The 16,548-nt window shown below is 38.8% G+C and overlaps 1 protein-coding gene across 1 annotated transcript in view; it reads right to left on the bottom strand.

Moving 5' to 3' along the window:
• Positions 1 to 15,138: 15,138 nt before the first annotated feature.
• The window catches only part of LOC124162359, a 177,889-nt gene continuing 176,479 nt past the window's right edge, over positions 15,139 to 16,548 (bottom strand). The window contains exon 4 of the mRNA XM_046538869.1: positions 15,139 to 15,474. Within this exon, the coding sequence (XP_046394825.1) occupies positions 15,456 to 15,474 (19 nt within the window). The 3' untranslated portion in view covers positions 15,139 to 15,455. The remainder of the gene's footprint in view (positions 15,475 to 16,548) is intronic.

Consider the following 16,548-nt stretch of genomic DNA (forward strand, 5'->3'; position numbering starts at 1 on the left):
AATGCGCTAACCTACGTGATTTTCTAAATTCAATGTAATTTGTGTTTAAATATTTTCTATTTTACTTTTCCTAGAATATTGAACATGACTGGTCTTAAATCTTCTATTTTGTTGACAATTATGACATAATTTTACATAGAAATATGAGACTTTGTCCACAAGAAGTCGAAAAGACTTAATGGATTTTTAATGTATAGCATTATGTTGCCATGTCGACACTAAACATTTGCGACAATGGCGACTTAAACTTTGTTCAATTTAGTGATTCCAATGTTATTTTTAGCCGACAAGAAAACCTACGCCGTTGAAAATGATCAATCCCAAAATATTAACCTCCGATATCGGTAAGGTTTCAAATCCCCGCGTAGCCTTCATTAATCAATACTGAATTCATGATTCATAGATTCAAGGCCACTCATAAATACCTCAGCCATATTAAATCTAGATAGTGAATAGCTAGCCTTTATTATCCGATAAATTGCTTCCATTTACCCATCTATTTACGATATTAAAAAGTTACCTATGATAATTATATCAACTTTTAAGTGAGCATAATAACTCATATATATTTCATATATGTTTCAACTTCACTTATATATATTTCAACGAGAAATAGCATTTTTCAATAGGACAAATATATGTTATAAAATACATATTCTAAAAAAAATACACTCCTTTTATAAGTCACTAGCTTGCGAATTGAAACAGCAGCTTGTATTCTTCCGAGCATGTTATGCGATTCTCCTTTCCATTTAGTTTTTATTTTACACTTCTTCACCATAAAATTTTATATTTAGAGGCTAAACAATGCCATATCTTCAAAATACTCGGTTCCAATGCATTACGCTTTTGCAACAATGGCAAAGTCTTGAAAATTAAATATTCTCATTTTCAATTTCAAATTCGAAACTTGAATACGTAAGCTCTCAAGACAACAACACCCATTGCGTTACCATTCATTTCCACTAATTATGCTTGTAATTATTGTTCCGATTGCTATAATTTCACTTGGATAATTTCATTTTAAGAGCCTATTTGTAGATGAACTGCGTTCTGTATTGCCACACGAGAATTCTAAGCGATTCTTCGATAAATGCGGCAAAGATAATACTTAAAAATCCATAAAAGATTATTTTCCGAGGACAAGTGCGGAAAAAAAGAAACCATAAGATAAGGTGGAAAGCACTGTCCTCGCTTTTTTTTATTTTATTCTTTCTCTATCTCTTCCCAGCTACCACAAAAAACTCCGTTTCTCTAATAATGCATCCAAGTTGGGATATTGGGGACGCGCTGTCATTGTTTCGCGTGATAAATAAAAAAAATGCCCCGGCCCATTTCGTTAGCTCCGACACGCCATTATTTTTTCTGTACCTGCATCTCCCACACTATACCCTCACTCCCTAAGCTGCTTCCCTCACCCACTCAACTCCTTCAACCCCATTTCTCCCTTTAAAAATCTGCTACCCCCACGAATGGAACTTCAGGTTTTTGTGGCACAGTGGCGAGAGAAAAAACAATTGCAGTTGTTTCTCGCGGCTACTTTTTTCACCCACCGAGTCACCTTCAGTGCTGACGTCTCTCATTCGACCCTGAAAACGTAACTTGTTTGCATAAAACACGGTTTTGACTTATTGATATGAGAAATCGTTCATTTTGTAAAAAGTATTCTTAGTACACACAAATGGCAAGTTTTTTTGTGAAAGGTCTTGTAAAAATAAGGGGAAGACAACACTAAATCCTGGATACTACGCATAACAGTGACAAAATAGACATTTTTGGAGCATTGATAGTAATATCTTGGCATGAAAATACAAACAACAGCCAGCATGAAGTTTAGCAAAGACGCTCCAATATAAAAATATCACTTATCTATATTTCTAAACAACAAAAGATTTCAATAATATCTTGAAATTGATTCATTAAATATTTAAATATTTCGTTTATTTTACTTTATATAAGATATAAACAGTAGTAGTAATTTTCCAACATATTTATTACCTCAACCGGTTTCAAATTTTACACGCCATTCTCATGAGCTGTCTCTAGTTATAGACTAAATACGGCTGCTCCTATCATGTTAGTTATTTCTGAATAAGAGTGAGTAATTGCAAATATTTATCAACAAATCAAAAAATCTTATGACTTCCTCCGACTTATACAGCACTAAAGGCCTAATAATATTTCAACAGCAATTTCCACTGATTAGTGACATTCATGCTCTCTTATGAGGGTTGTGAGGGAAGGAATATCGTCTTTCACTGTGACATGACATCACAATTCATCAAAAGAATTCAGTAGCTAATAGCGACTAATATGACGACATAGTTGTGCCACAAAAAATAAATTTCCCCATTTCAACCATTATTTCGAAAGTTTAAAATAAGAAAACGCGAAATTCGCCGCCCACATTGCATGATCTGGTGACGACACTTGCGATCCGGTTCATTAATATTCAGGTGAACCATTCATTGATGGAAGAAATATCACGCAAGAGTGTAATCAGCAACGAACCACACTAGGGAAATTTTTAACTCGGAGGAGAAGTTTAACAGCGATAACCCGATTGGTATATTCTCGTGACGTCATCAACTTATAAGGGAAAAGGTTAATTCAGGTACTTTTCGTGGAAAAGAACTATAGAAGTAGGCAATGCATAGGAAAACGTTAAACCCTCCAGCAGGCGCGCCATATTCTCTGACACTAGCGGGCGTGCGTGGCACTCAGTGCAACACTAGGTTTTCCGCTGATATTAATAACTAAAACTCGAATTAAGAAGCGTACATTCATTACCTTGTTTTATTAAAGAACTTTACATAGTTTAGACATAGAGTAAAGATTTATAACACTTTTATAATTGAAAAAATTTTATTACATTTTTTTAAAGCAATGCCTAAAACTCAGTTTGTATGTCTTTAAGGTTTTTTCACGTCATTTATGTACACTTTTGTTAGGTAGTAACTGATTCACAGTACTTTCGGCAAGAAAAGTTATTGCACCTACCACATTTGATTGTCGTTGATATGTTCTTTGCACGGCCACTTTATACGCACTTTCCGCGTTTCTTACTTGCTGTCTCGCTCACCTCTTCAACTTGCAAGTCTTCATTTTGATTACTTGACAAGAATATTTTTATGTCAGCCGGTAGAGATAATATGTTTGACCTGTTTTTCAAGTATGCGTTCATCAATGTGTACGATAAGTTTTCAGGAGTGCTCTCCTGCAATTTTTATCTGCAGGATTGTTTGCCCTATATTATATGTGAGCATTGATTCCTGCGATGTCCAAAAAACTATAAAATAAAACTAATGGCCACCTTTTCGTAATTCTGGACACAGAATACAAACTACACGTTTGGTCAACCGTGTCGACACCTGCTTTCGTGGCATTGTAATCTAATATTATATATGGTTTATTTGAACCTTCATCTGTGATCCCCTCATCATGCACTGTTGAAAGCAACAACTTAGCCTTGTTCTTCTTTGTAACATATGATAGGCTGGTAATGTCTTTCTGAAACCAGTAGAAAGATGACCCTACAGCGCGCGTCTTGTTTGGCAAAAATGCAGGCGGAATCTCTCTTTTATTTTTTTCAGAGTACCGATGGTTGTAATGTTTTTTGTAAGGAGATGCTAGGCAAGCGGATAACTAGCATACCAGTTATCAGTGGTAAGATTACGATTAGTTGCCTCTATTGATCTTACAAGCCTCTACAGCGTCAACTGGTGAGTTTGACACTAAATATTGACCGTTCATCTGCTTCCCGCAATACACTTCGAGATTACTTGTGAAGAATGTTTTGGCATCACACATAGCATATACCTTTATCCTGAATTTTGCGGGTTTGCTCGGTATATATTGAATGAAACTGCAACGGCCTCTAAATAGTTGCAGCATGTAGTCAATTGTCAAAAATTCAATCATATTATATGTTTTTGACAATTTCCTATGAACGAGTTTATTATTGTACGGATTGCAGCTAATTTATCTTTTTTTTCGGAAATCCCTACTTGCTCTGTCGTCAAATCTTACTGATCGCAAAATAAACAAAAATCGCTTGTAACTCATACCTGCCCTTAGAATTCCTTACAATCCCTATCCCTTGAATAGTGGATATGAGCAATTTTAGTTTGAATGTACTTGTTTGTTTGCATCAGAATTTCATCAATCATGTCTATATCTATACATTTTAGAAAATTCGCAGCCTCATCAGACGTATTTCTTGCACAGAGTTTTGTCCCTGGGAGTGATTTCATAATGTTTTTGCTCTTAATCTTTGTAGCACCGGAAAAAGAAGTTTTTTCCAATTGCAAGATTTATCAACTGTTCCAAAAATATATTATTCTCACCATCAATATCACAATCTTCAGCAGTAGTAGGTTCCTCCACGTCACCATCAGACGTAGCTTCATCAGAGTCTGCCGTTATCACCAAGGGAAACATTTTCCTCCTAATCTGTGCCATCACTTTCCTCAATGCCGGTCCTGTTCCTCATCTGACAGCTCTTGTAGTACACTCAGATAGTCTTTTTCGGTAATGATTTTTTGTGCCCTAAGCAGTGTGATAATTAGCTTTTGAATTTTGCTACATCGAATTCCCATAAAAGGACAACAAAATATCCACTGGAAATTATTCCTAAAAATGTACTCACATCATAGGGCTCACGTTGGAGAAAATGCCACAGGTCAATTTCCAAACGTTCTTCTCTCCACATACAGCTGCTTCTACACACCATACACTTAGCTGTTAGATCAACCTGATTCAGAGAAGGAATGGTGAAAACACTAGTGTTCGTACCATCTCACCTCACACTACATGGTACAGAAAGAAACAATGTTGATCTATAAGTGCCACTATGGGATTGTATTACATCACCAGGCGCGCGTTGCACAGAGTGCAACAAAGACGACCAGTTCAGCTACTTATTCGTTTTATTTCGAAATTCGAGAAGCCACGCGCTTGAATCACAAACAGAAATCTTCATAGTGATACAAAGAAGGAATAATTGGTGAGTTTGGTTCACTGACCATCCACTATTAATAACGTGAGACCGAAGCGGCACAATGTTGCACTTTGTGCCACAGCGCACCCGCTGGAGGGTAAAATACAGGTCTTTTTACTTTTCTAATTCTATCGTAGTTGAAAATATAATAAAATTAATGAAAATTCCCATAGACGAAAATGACTGCGAAGGTGGACGGTTCAATTTTTCATTTTTCAAACAAATTTTAAAAAATATTATTGAACGAATCAACTTATTGTCAAAAATTCCGACCGCTAGTCGTATTTTTAACTTACTGAAATCGTAGATTGATTGAACGCTGTCAAGCTCAGGTCAAAATAACTGACGCATCAAGTTTCTTTTCCGTCGACACGACACGTCAACTGGCCAACCTTATTGAATTCCAATTCAGCGCAATCCCCATCATTCAGTGCCAGCCCTTGTTTTCCTTCACTTGTTACAAATTCTCGGGAGGAAAGACTCTGCAAGGCCGGTTGTGAAGCCAGATAACTCACCCCCTTCAGCTGGAACGTGAAGCTTCGCGCTCAAAGTTGGAAATATCAGCTGAAGCCATCTCTCTCGAATTCCTCCTCCTTCTCCATACGCGCCACCCATCCTAGTACTCCCTTAACAATCGAACTGCAATCTTGACCCACATTCTACGCAGAAATCTTTCACAGACGGCGGCGTTCCCCTAGACTTGAAAAACGGAGAGACGGACAAGAAAACGAGGGTACGCGAAGTTGTAAGGCCTTTCGTTCCCATTCGCTCGCCTTGCTGTGGGTTTTAACACATGAGAAATGATTGTTATAGCGTCGTGATGCGGTGTACGCCGTGTGTGTTATTGTGTGTCCGTGGTTCTAGAGCTGCGAGCCGAGGAATAATGGCAGCCTGGTAGAGAAATGAGGGACACGAAATCCTCAAGTGGCATAGTGAGGTTGTCCTCCCACCAACGAAACGACTGCGCTATACCAACCTCCTCTTGAATTTAACTCAAAGATAATATAATGTTTCAGGCTTGACTTGGCGACAATGCGATATATCCATTACAAAATATAAACAACAAATGGTAATTTCAACACTTTAATATAAAATTCAAATACCGACCATGGTTCCGAAACTCTACTTCATTTTTCTAGTCCTTGAAAATGGCATAGAGTGTCAAAACCATGTTCGGTAGTGGAGTTATACATTAAAGCGTGGATATTACCAATTATTGTTTATATTTCAGGATGGACATTAACTCTAAGATTCAAAACGATTGAAGATGCCGTCTACGATGAAATGACGCTACCAAATAACAGACCAAATGCAATAAGGAGGGTAAAACCTAAAAATTGCCAGATTGAAGAAATTATGTTAAGACGATAACCTTCATGTGGGAGTATTTTATCAGACGGCCATATAATTATAAAAATGGGGACTATAATTGGTTAATGAAGCCATTTCACCATGTATATTGTTTAGTTACACAAACATGCATCAATTATAATCAAATAACGAACATAACAACAATAATTAAATAGATAAAATGACAACTGTCATTCAGAAAAGGAAACATAAAGTGAAATAGAGATAAAAACATATAAATAGCTCGTTAAAGAAATGTTTCGAATGAGCCAGAAATTAAAAAACAATAAAATAACTAAAAAATAAAATTGTGAAAAATAAAGAGAACCATTTTTCCGTTCCTCGAACTACGCCTCTTCTCGGAAATTCGCAACGATATACCAACACCCTTAACCTTTTCGGAGATAAGTTGATGACGTCTCTAACTCATTCCATGCACGTAATGCTTCTCAGCCACTCCTCGGCTTTGCTCATGAATCTCGCGAGATAAGCTTTTGCTGTAACTCCTTTCCACGATTCCTTCTATTAATAAAATGATCCCTCTGGACAAATAAATAAACTTATGTTATAAACATCACACACTCATATATACGGGCGGCAACTTTTATGTTTTCATAACCTAAACTTCTTACAGAATGATTAAAGAAAGAATATTTTTTCTTACTAAGTCATATTTCCTTTCTATCTGAATGAATCGCGATGCTGGATCTGAGTAAAAGACTCCATTGGCATTCTGTCCAATGCTTGATGAAATAACTACAAGATAGACGATAGCTTATAAAAATTCTTCATTTTTTATGGATAGGAATCTCTCAAATACAAATCACTATCTTCAAAAATACATCGGTTTCGTCCCATCATGCCAACTTAATTTCTATAATCTCAGCAATGGTGAATAGCGAAAGTTGCAATGAGCGGAAATTGGAATGAAAGAATACCTTGGGGGAAAATGCTGAAAAAACCAAATCTCTACTAGCTAATCTCTTAATATATTTTATTATTCCCAGAGAAAAAATGTAGCCATACCATATCGAAATCAAATGATGTAAAGATTTCGCATAAATTTTATTGTTCACGGTTTCCCACATAATCATAAAAATTACAGAACAGAATTGACCCTAATATACTTAAAACAAAGAGCTAAAATATCTGCGAAAATGTTAGAAAGATTGACTTTTATAGCTACAACAAAATTTCATAATTTTAAATCATCGAGTGACAGAATCCACCCCACTTGTGCCTATATTCTCTCCGCAATGATGAAAAATTATCTAGATCCGATTATAGTCATAAATCAGGCTTCCTCGGAAGATTATTTTTTGTACAAAATTATATTTTCCGGATCTAACACGCACTTCCTTTTGTAGAAATGTTTTTGCAAAGTCTCTTAGCTCCCATTACACACTAGCCTCGCCTCAGATCAATCCCACGAAATGAACTCCCACTTCCACTGCTAGGAAAAGCGAGAGAGATATACAGTTCAAACGTTTCCTCCTCTTGCTCTTTGATGATATAAAATTACATCTGTTAACTTTCACTTCCTTTAGCGGGAAAGAACGTAGTAAATACGAGGAGCGTGTTGCCTCCGGCGATGCCATTAGCTTTTGAGTTAAAACTGTTCCCCTCTCCTCATCACTCCGCATCAAGACTCCTTTTCACGCCGTGGAGAATAATATTAATGAAAATTGTTCGTTGGCTGCCGTGTGGAGGAGGGATGCGTGGCGGGGAGAAAAAAAAAGGAAGCTGGCACTTGAAGATATTTATGTGGAGATGAAATCCCATTTCGTTGCAGAAGAGGATGGAATAACACTATCCTTTGACGATCCACAATTCGGCGGAAGATTTGTCCCGATGAAAAAAATTAAGTGCGAGAGGATATCTGTATAAAAATATGTATAAAAGTGTAAAAAATACATGTGTGCGTGTATAAAATAACTCACGAGAGCGAGATGTTTCAGGTTTATTTTTTTCGCCGGAGTGGTAGAGGATGTCGTTGAAGAGATAGTATGGCAGAAGGCAAGAGAGGTCGGAGGGAAAAATCATGAAGCATTTCGCTCTTTACCCTGTGGTGAAGGGGGTTTGAAAAAGGCTTGGACGGACAAAGTATGGAATTGCGAGGCAAAAGGCGAATAGCAAGAGAGATTGGAGAATAGAGAGAGAGATAAAAAAATGCATAGCGAACATTTTTCTTGATTATCTTTGTATAGCCCAATAAATCTATCAAAAACACCTTTTGTGCCATCTTCTACGCTTTTTGCATTCTTGCTATAAATTTATGCATAAGCACCTCCAAATTTTACACTGATCACTACTAATTTTGATTAATTATTAATCTGAGATTGAGAAGATGCTGTTAATTTAAATCTTTCCTCTTTTCCGTCTGTCTGCCAATTATATAATCTGTATCACTCATTACATTTGGAACTCCTTCAGTAAAAATAAGGGTGGGTTTTTAAAGGGATGGACGGATAGAGTATGGAATAAGCGAGGCAAAAGGGGAAAAGAAAGAGAGATTGGAATATGGATAGAGATAGAGAGAGAAATAAATGCTTAGCGAAAATTTTTAAGGATTACCTTCACATACCTCAATCAATTTATCAAAAATACCTTTCGTGCTACCTTTTACTCCTTTTACATTCTTGCTAGAAATTTTTTTGTAGATATACCTTCAAGATTTTTAGAATGATCCATGTTAATCTTTTTAAGTTCATTAACTATCTGAGATTGATAGGATGCTGCTACTTTCACTCTTTCTTCTATATAGTCCGTCTGCCATTTATGTCATCTGAATGTCTCATTACCTGGGTTTCCTTCTGTACAAATACGGGTGAGTTTTAAATGCTTGGACGGACAGAGTATGGAATGTGTGGGGCAAAAGGGGAAAAGAAAGAGAGAATAGAGCTCGGAGAGAGATAAAAAATGCTTAGTGAAAAGTTTTCTTGATTATCTTTATATAACTCAATCAATCAATGAAAAATAAATTCTATGTCACCTTTTACTTCTACATTCTTGCTAGAAAGTTTTGTAGATGCTCGTTTTTTCAAGACTTGCTGACTGATCCATGGTAATATCTTTAAATTCGTTGTTAATCCGAGACTGAGAATATTCTGCCACTTTCAATTTTTTCTTCTATATTGTCTGTCTGCCATTAATGTAATCTGCTCGACCTATAACCTGGGCCTCCTTGAGTACGAATACGGGTGGATTTGGAAAGGCTTGAACGGACAGAGTATGGAATGTGTGGGGTAAAAGGCGAAAAGCAAGAGAGATTGGAGCATGTGGAGAGAGAGACTGAAAAAAATCACCGAGCAAAGAGACCCCCGCTGCTATTGAAAAGTGAGTTTTGCGGGGAAAGGCGCGAAGGAAAAAAGTTAGCTTCTCGGAGAATGTGTGCTCGCGTAAAAAGGGATCGGAGATTGAGGGAAGAGGTGCGTATGGTACGGAGGGAAATGGTCGGGAAAGCGAGGAGGGAGTAAGGGAGACTCGTGCGTTATCCCGTCGGGTGTGGTGTGGGTTCGCTGCTTCCGAAATAACCTGCTGAATGCGTGTCTGCCGTTTATTGGTGGGTATTGGAAGCTGTGAAGGGTGCACCGACGGAGAAAGCAATAGGGAGGGGAGAAAAAAAGGACTGGAATGAGTGCGCGCGTGGAGAAAAAGAGAAGAGGAAACGAGTGCCATATTTCCACTTTTTCCCTCGATACGACATGGGAGGTCTGGCGATGGTGGATTGGAAGAATGGCTGGGATTGGTGGGAACAATAAGATCAATTTGTGAAAGCGGTGGTGACGTGAATGGGTTGAGGGGGTGGGGGAAGATTTCATACGAGTATGATGCCCAGAATGAAGTGGCATAGTTCTTGGGGATTGGAGTGAGAATCATTTTTGGCGCTCCAAAAAGGTAAGGATTTGCACCACTTTGCAAGGAGGAATGATGGTGCTGCATGTGTTATAGCATGATAGTTTCAAAAGGGTCATTGCACTCGTCCAAAACACCAAAGTAATAAACGTTTTCTAACCCACCCCTGCTTCTGGGACACATTAAATTTCAAGGCTTCGCATTTTAAATAAGTGAAAATTTTCTACTCAATCATAATTATTGTGGCACCTTTCCACCATTTAACTTTACAGTACAAGGGAAAAGGTACCAAAAATCTTTCCTGATTAGAGCTGAAAATGAATGCATTTATGATGTTACTCAGAGGCAACATTGGATTATAATGGGTTAATAAAGTAATATGCACGCCATATACTAACTACGAGGATAATTGAAGGCTTAAAGGATTAAAGATTAAATATACAGATAAATGATCCCGTAAATTACTGAATATCTGTAACCTTTAATTGTTTTATCAGCATACTCAGTATATATATTACACTAGACTTTTTAAAAATGAATTTGAATTCTTTTGAAGTCTTGCCCCCTCAATTCTAGAACTCAGTCGTTTGCAATAAACATTTCCCTACTCTCTTTAATAACTGAAATACCTTCTTTATCTGCTCCCGGGCTACGCACGGATTCTACTCAAGTATTATTTTCAGTTCTCATTTCGGGATGTGTTGACTATTGTTAATCATTTGACATTGTAAGCATGCAAGACAAAGGCATCTAATTATAGACGCGAACTAACTGGCGAGGCTCGTTCAAACCTGTTTCATTTCATGGGCTTACTTTAAAGGCTTTCCTCTATTCCCATCTCAAATTTTACGCGAATATCCTCAAGAGAGAGATGATGTGATATCTGAATAAAATTTGCGCGCTTAACGCATGGAGGCCTCTCTGGTGTGATAATATGATCTCAGGGATTTTAGGAAGTGCTTTGTCTTTGTGCATGAGGCCGCAATTTTCCATTTACTCTCCAGTGATGCTTCCCCATAATAGGAGACACACTTCATAACAAGCCGCCCAATTTTTATTTTTGTAGCTCGGCTGCGAATTTTCTGCGTTCCTCCATTGAATTCTAAAATCAAGGTTTCTGTAAGGGTAAGAGAATTCCCGGAATTGACAGAGAGAGGCGCAACCATGGATAAATCAGCGAGCGAAACACATTCGATGATTACATTGGAATGGAATGCCTTATGACACGTCACTTCTCGTCAACCAGCCATTATCGCGACATATCTCTCTCCTTTTAAACTTTAGCTATCATGTTGAAATATTCTGGGTAGATAAGGTGGAACCTTTCCAAAATTTAGCTGTACCTGAAATTTGAAAAATTTACACCATTATTTTCTCATGTGTTGCATATTTATGCTTGGGGTATAAATATACATTCATAAAGTTCAACTCCTGAAACTTTGAACATTATAGGTAAAGTTTTAATCGTGTAAATGGAGGAGTGGATGGAGGGAAAAGAGATTATTCCCATGAAAACAGAAGAAGGAAAGCATAACATGACTGAGAATTCTGACAAGGAGTAGAAAAGTTGGCGGATTTGCACGATGCAACCGTTAAGCACATCTCATCTTGGCGATCGAAGAAAATTTCTTTCGTAATAGTTTACACTTTACATTAAACGTTTCTGCGGGTGACCGTCATTTCTAAGGTGCCGACCACCAACAAACCACCTGATTATAATCTTAATAATTTCTCTACGTAACTTATTTGTGATCGTTCTTAGCCTGTCTTCTGGTCCACTTGTTCCTCCACGATTGTCTTTAAGAAGATCGACAATAATACCCCAATTGTGTCTTCTTCGGGGTTTTAGAACACTTCTCTTTCGTACCACTCATATAATGACTCCCTCATAACTGTCTTGGTTGAACCATTTTTTCTTCAATTTTCTTCCGTAGCACCACATTTTGAATGCTTCCATGACTTTTTCATGACTCATAACATCTCCACATGTAGAATGTGATAATTTTTTTCCTTACTCCTATAGGTACTTGTATTCCTTGCCCAACGTATTAATTAACTTCTAGAAGTAGAAATCCCATGATTCATGAATGGAAACATCGAAAAATATGGTCAAGATTTCCGACCTCATTGTATTAAATGAAAGGGAATGAAATTCCTGATAATTCACTTACTTTATTTTTATATTTAAAAAAATACTTACGATTTTTCGCCATTATAAAGTTTATTATTAGGTACGCAACTAGTTTCCCGCTGTTTTTTGAACGAAAATACAACTTTATCGAGAAAAACTGGTTATAAATGAATCATTCAAAGCATTGTCCATCGCTAGCTACAACTTTTCCCCGTTAATGTGGCAGAGGCCAATACCGTAACGGCAAAAGTGTTCATTTTTTGAGGCTACCCACGAATCATGTCTTTTTTTGTTGTCTTCGTGTGAGCGCAACTGCAGATCAGCCAGACCAAGTGGCATATAGAATAAAAAGTAATAAACGGACGGCGTAATACCAGGGAAATACAGCGGGGTGTCAGGACTTCCCATTTGAGCGTTTACAGATAGGTTTTAACGGGTTTAGCAACGTGAGGCCGAGCGTTATCATGCTGTAGAATCACTTAGAATCATTAGTAATCGAAGTTCCTTGCTTTTGTATAAATCTAAATGAATCCAATCGCTTTGAAATGGATTGGTGGGTAACTCCTAATGCATAAGCAAGCAATCTCTCTTGAAGATACGTCTCTTTCGGGTAATACACCGCGTGGGTCCATTGTTCCTGGACGACAGTTTCGCCGGCGATACAGTCGGCTTCTTCAGGTCAGTGAAGTAATGATGCAGTGAATTGGCCGCCTTATATATCTGTCCGTAGAGGCTAGGTCATCTGTGATTGGCTGTCGCTGCTGTGTCTTTTTCGGAAGACGGCTATCCCCTTCCGCATGCCTGGAAACGAGTTTTGCGTGGAAAAAGACACAGCAGCGACAGCCAATCACAGATGACCTAGCCTCTAAGGACAGATATATAAGGCGGCCAATTCACTGCATCATTACTTCACTGACCTGAAGAAGCCGACTGTATCGCCGGCGAAACTGTCGTCCAGGAACAATGGACCCACGCGGTGTATTACCCGAAAGAGACGTATCTTCATACTCATCGACCCGCGGAAGCCTGCATAAGAAAGCAATCTCTCTTCTCTGATCTTCATCAAGCAATGCCTCCAATTCAGCGTCTTCGAAGGTTTTTGGTCTTCCTTCACATCAGCATTGGAATGACCGTCTTTGAAGCGATGGAAGCAATCACGGCACGTTGTTTCACTTAGAGTAGCATCTCCGTAAACTTTTTGGAGCTCGATGCACTTCAGCCTCTGTTTTCTTCGAATAAAAGAAGAAAATAAACGCTCCCCGCAAATGACGGTTACCTAGCATAAACTCGGACATTTTCACGCAAAAATATTGATATGACGCAAAAAAAAAACCTCGCCATTGCTGTCGAGCGGTTTGCTAACCAAATGTCTAAGCTTGATTTGTGAAGTATCCGATACGTCAAAATCGACCAGTAACCACTGCTAGAGCCATCTGTTAACAAACTGCGGAAACTTAGTTGCGCACCTAATACAACCTAGGATTCCATGTTGCTACATCATATTATCACGGTGGAAATGGTTCGCAGTCAATTCTATACGTGGATGTTTTTATAATGAAACCAAGGTCGTAAGAAATTTTATAATCGTGTAAAATAGCAAGTAGTTATTCCAATATGCAAATATTCCACTCCTTCACACTCGTATATTCGGATATTTTGCTGATACCATTATATTGTGGCGGAACATGAAAACGCCACCTATTTTACTGGGTGGGGAGGGCATCAATGGTCCCGAGTACGGAATGATCGAACGATTATTGAGTACTTTGAAACATAAAAAAAATATATTTTCCACTTCAGACATAGCATACACACACACTTATTGAAATTAAATACCCTGATGAGAATGAGGTGAATGAAAAGTGCGCAAGATGATATGGTTCAATTGCCCCCCCTCCAAAAGAAATACAAAAAAGCAACAATTTGTGATTGGTAGAATTCGTGGGCCGAGTTTACAATTTGCCCAAATTAAGTTTTTAGGCTGCTCTCGTGGTAACACTGAATCAGATTTCTGACAAGGAGTCAACAGTTTGATGATTACATACGGCGCACCGGGATAGAGAGAAAATACCCAAATATTTTGGATACACAGTTTGGGGATTAAATCGGGTCTGGGCGAACGAGCACGGGGACGGGTCGCTGACTGCGACGTTCTTACGGTTTCTCGGAGCCTTGAGCAGTAGGAGCCGTCGATGATGCGACACGTTGGACCCCAAATGTCCGTGGGATCGGGGGCTGTCTTCCTCCCGACCTCTGGGCGTTGGTCCTGCCTGTCGCTCGTCTGCAATCTTGCTCTCCGCTGCTGGCTACCTCCGTAGACAATCTCGTCCCGCTAACAGCACTCTTTGGGTACACCCGGAAAAATGACGACCAATCTGGCACGTCATCAATCCCTTTCTGCGTCGATCAGGCTAGAGTTTCTCGCCCGTCGACCAAACTAGCCTTTCTCGCCTGGAGGCTCTCTCCGTCCGCCGCTTTATAGTGATATTGGAGGGGGATGATACACAGGGGATGGGTTTTTTTGGGACAAGAGGGGTTACACTTGGGCCTCACTGTTGGGTGAGGCAACCACCGGTCCGAGCTGACCAAACACTGAACATTTGTGAGTCACATGTACCTCATGCCCGGGGCATGACACACTATTACGCACACACTCAGACATACCCACGCTCATCCACACATATGTGATCATCCCTTACTCGGGTCATTACATAACGAGAGAAAATACGTGACATATGGTCAGTATGTCACAATATATTAATAAAATAATCCTACTTCATCAGATTCTCCTGAAAAAGCGACCAGCATTGGTCGGGACACGTTGGGACCACCCAAAAATGGACGCATTGACATAGCCCAAAAGTTTTTATTTAACATGACGAGTACCCGCGAAAGTTTTAACGAAGAGTTACGGATTTTATTCATTCAATTTAGCATTGCTCAGTCTGATCATTTATAACCTTGACCCAGGTGCCTTAAATTTTCTTCACCATCCTTTTGTCCTCACACATATTCCAATACGAAAGACCCTATAACTGAAATCCAACTTCGTACATTTGAAATACAACCCTCAACACTTCGAGCTAGGGCGGATGGGAGCTGGAGAAGATGAGGTTGGACTCAAAGGAGGAAGAAAGCCCTGAAAAACAATTGACAGAAGATAATGAAAGCGCTTCAGAAAATAATAATACGACGCCCGACTCACCTTAGGCAAAAAAAGAGCGAGGTTGAAGCAGGAGTGTGAAGAGAAGGTGGTAGGTTCTTCCGTAAGGAATTGTGTGGCAGGAAAACACGTGATGATAGAGGAGGAGAAAGCTATTTAGGTAAGGTGAAACTTAGCAAAGGAGAGAGAGAGAGATTTTTTTCAAAAGAAACACTTATGAAACCCTCGTATATCAAGAATTAAAAGGAAGGAATTTCGGTTAATTAAGAAGTGTAGTTAACGGGGTAGAAATACGGGTGGATTTGGAAGGGTTCAGATAAGAAGTAGGTGAGAACAGGATTAAGGAAGTGTGTTAGGAAAGTCTCGGGAAGACGGGTTGAGTTTCGTCGGGTTGAGGGTGAATTAGATAGGGTGGCTCGTGGATATACGGGGGTAGGGGATGGTCTTTAGGAGAGGGAGGAGGGGCTGGTAATACGATAAGAGTGTCTCCGAACGAATGGAGGCCAGAAAGAAGAAGCTGGAAGAAAACTGTGGAGAGGAGTGGGAGGTTAAGGCTTAAAATCAAGCTTTCATGACTCACGGCGATTTCAGGAATAATGCATTATGCGAGCTATCCCCGTTTGGAAGCTTGATTAATTCAGCCAGACGTTTCAAATCATCAAAGCCCACAGCCTCCTCCACATAGATAAGTACTCTTCCAAGGAGAACTAACAAGAATGTGCTTGATATGGTTGGCGGATAGAATTAATAATTGGAAGAGTCAAAATAAGTAGTTGGAAGAGATTTTGAAACGATGTACATATGTATGTATCTCCTCAGTATAAGTTGAATGGTTGCTTGAGCGTAGTAGGGGTAAGTAAATAAAAATTATTTGCGAATGCGATGCATTTAGGTTGGTCTCTCTCTAAAAAGTAAAAATTACGTCATCGTGAACGTCATATATACTATATCATAAAGATATTAGTAGAATGTTTCAAAGTCATAATTTAATCAATAAATGAGTCCCGTATGAGTTTGAACCTGAGACTCAAGTCCTTAACTCCAGCTTTC

The sequence above is a fragment of the Ischnura elegans genome, chromosome 7, assembly GCF_921293095.1.
Source record: "Ischnura elegans chromosome 7, ioIscEleg1.1, whole genome shotgun sequence".
Lineage (NCBI taxonomy): Eukaryota > Metazoa > Arthropoda > Insecta > Odonata > Coenagrionidae > Ischnura > Ischnura elegans.